The sequence below is a fragment of the Mus pahari genome, chromosome 2 (genome assembly GCF_900095145.1).
Source record: "Mus pahari chromosome 2, PAHARI_EIJ_v1.1, whole genome shotgun sequence".
NCBI classification, from domain to species: domain Eukaryota; kingdom Metazoa; phylum Chordata; class Mammalia; order Rodentia; family Muridae; genus Mus; species Mus pahari.
The window spans coordinates 104,036,922-104,038,388 of NC_034591.1; the positions used below are offsets into that span (position 1 = coordinate 104,036,922).

The 1,467-nt window shown below is 45.7% G+C and overlaps 1 protein-coding gene across 1 annotated transcript in view; it reads left to right on the forward strand.

Annotated features, from left to right (window-relative positions):
- Nfu1 (NFU1 iron-sulfur cluster scaffold) overlaps positions 1-646 on the forward strand; it is a 21,171-nt gene extending 20,525 nt beyond the window's left edge. The window contains exon 8 of the mRNA XM_021190786.2: positions 480-646. Coding sequence (XP_021046445.1) covers positions 480-527 — 48 coding nt within the window. The 3' untranslated portion in view covers positions 528-646. The remainder of the gene's footprint in view (positions 1-479) is intronic.
- Positions 647-1,467: the final 821 nt, after the last annotated feature.

Below are 1,467 nucleotides of genomic sequence, written 5' to 3' on the forward strand. Positions count from 1 at the left end.
CCCCCCCCCCCCTGGTTTTTCGAGACAGGGTTTCTCTGTATAGCCCTGGCTGTCTTGGAACTCACTTGTAGACCAGGCTGACCTCAAAGTCAGAAATCCGCCTGCCTCTGCTTCCCGAGTGCTGGGATTAAAGGTGTGCACCACCACTGCCCAGTGACCTTGAACAAGTCTTGATTCTGATTACAGGCATGGCCTAGTCTGACAAGATTCAATCTGCCCAGCTGAGATGCTGCTGCCAAGGGCCTCTTTTCTGAGACAAGAAAACAGGTCCCAGTTCTTTTATATACATTTAATTTGCTTTATTCTCTTAGGACCCCAGTTCCGCCTGAACCTTGTGTTTAGGGCTATTGAGGTTTATTCGTGTGGGTGTGCTGTGCGTTATCATAGGGTATTTCAGGCAGGCAGGATGCTCATGCTGGGAAAATACCCTTTGCAACCTTTCTCTTAACTCTTGAATTCTCTTTGTTTTCTGGCTTTAGGTGATGGATGATGACGAATCAGATGAAAAAGAAGCAAATTCATCTTAAATAATCTGCATTTTCTTTGGCCACAACCATCGGACTTACCTTTACTGAGCCTATAATTATAGACTCTGCTATGGAAGTTTATTAATAAAAGGTTTCCTTCCTCCAGAATGATATAAATACATTTGCTTCCTCTCACGAATTATTTACGCCTCCCTGAATCACCCACACGCTTGGGTTGTTCAGGTCTCAGTCTTTTACTACATCCTGTGTCACCCGCATGTGTGGGTCTTACTCAGGGATATTTTTGTTTTCACTCCAAATCTCTGCTGGTTCTTTCTTTGCATGCTGGGAGAAACATTTTAAAACACATTCCCTGGGAGCTAGAGAGACAGCTCAGCGGGTAAGAGCACTGACTGCTCTTCCAGAGGTCCTGAGTTCAATTCCCAGCAACCACATGGTGGCTCACAACCATCTGTAGTGGAATCTGATGCCCTCTTCTGGGGTGTCTGAAGACAGCTACAGTGTACTCACATATAACAAATAAATAAATCTTTTAAAAACAGCAACAACAACAAAGCAGTAAATAATGGCGGTTTAGAATGGGAGCTGAGGAGTAGGTGGGTGAGGGAGCCATGAAGGCAGTGAGAAGCAGGAAGCACCACCATGGGGAAGGAGAGCAGGCTGTGCCTGAAGAACAGACTGCAGAAAGCTCAGCCCTGAGGGCCTGCCTTCCTGTCTGTGCCCCTTAGGAGGAATTGTGAGTGACTTCATCTGAGACAGATTGTAGGACCCTGGGCAGCAGTGTTATTGGCTTGTGATTTGTGGCAGGCTGCCAAGTGTCGGCCTCGAAATTAAAACAAATTGACATGTATTTTTCAATTAATTGGGTCTAGAAAAGAGATCAATGGGTTGAGGCACTTGTCTGTTCGTGGTTGACTTGTAAGGTATCATTTAATCAGGTGACAGTTGTTGCTGAGCCTGGTGTGATGAATGCCTGGCA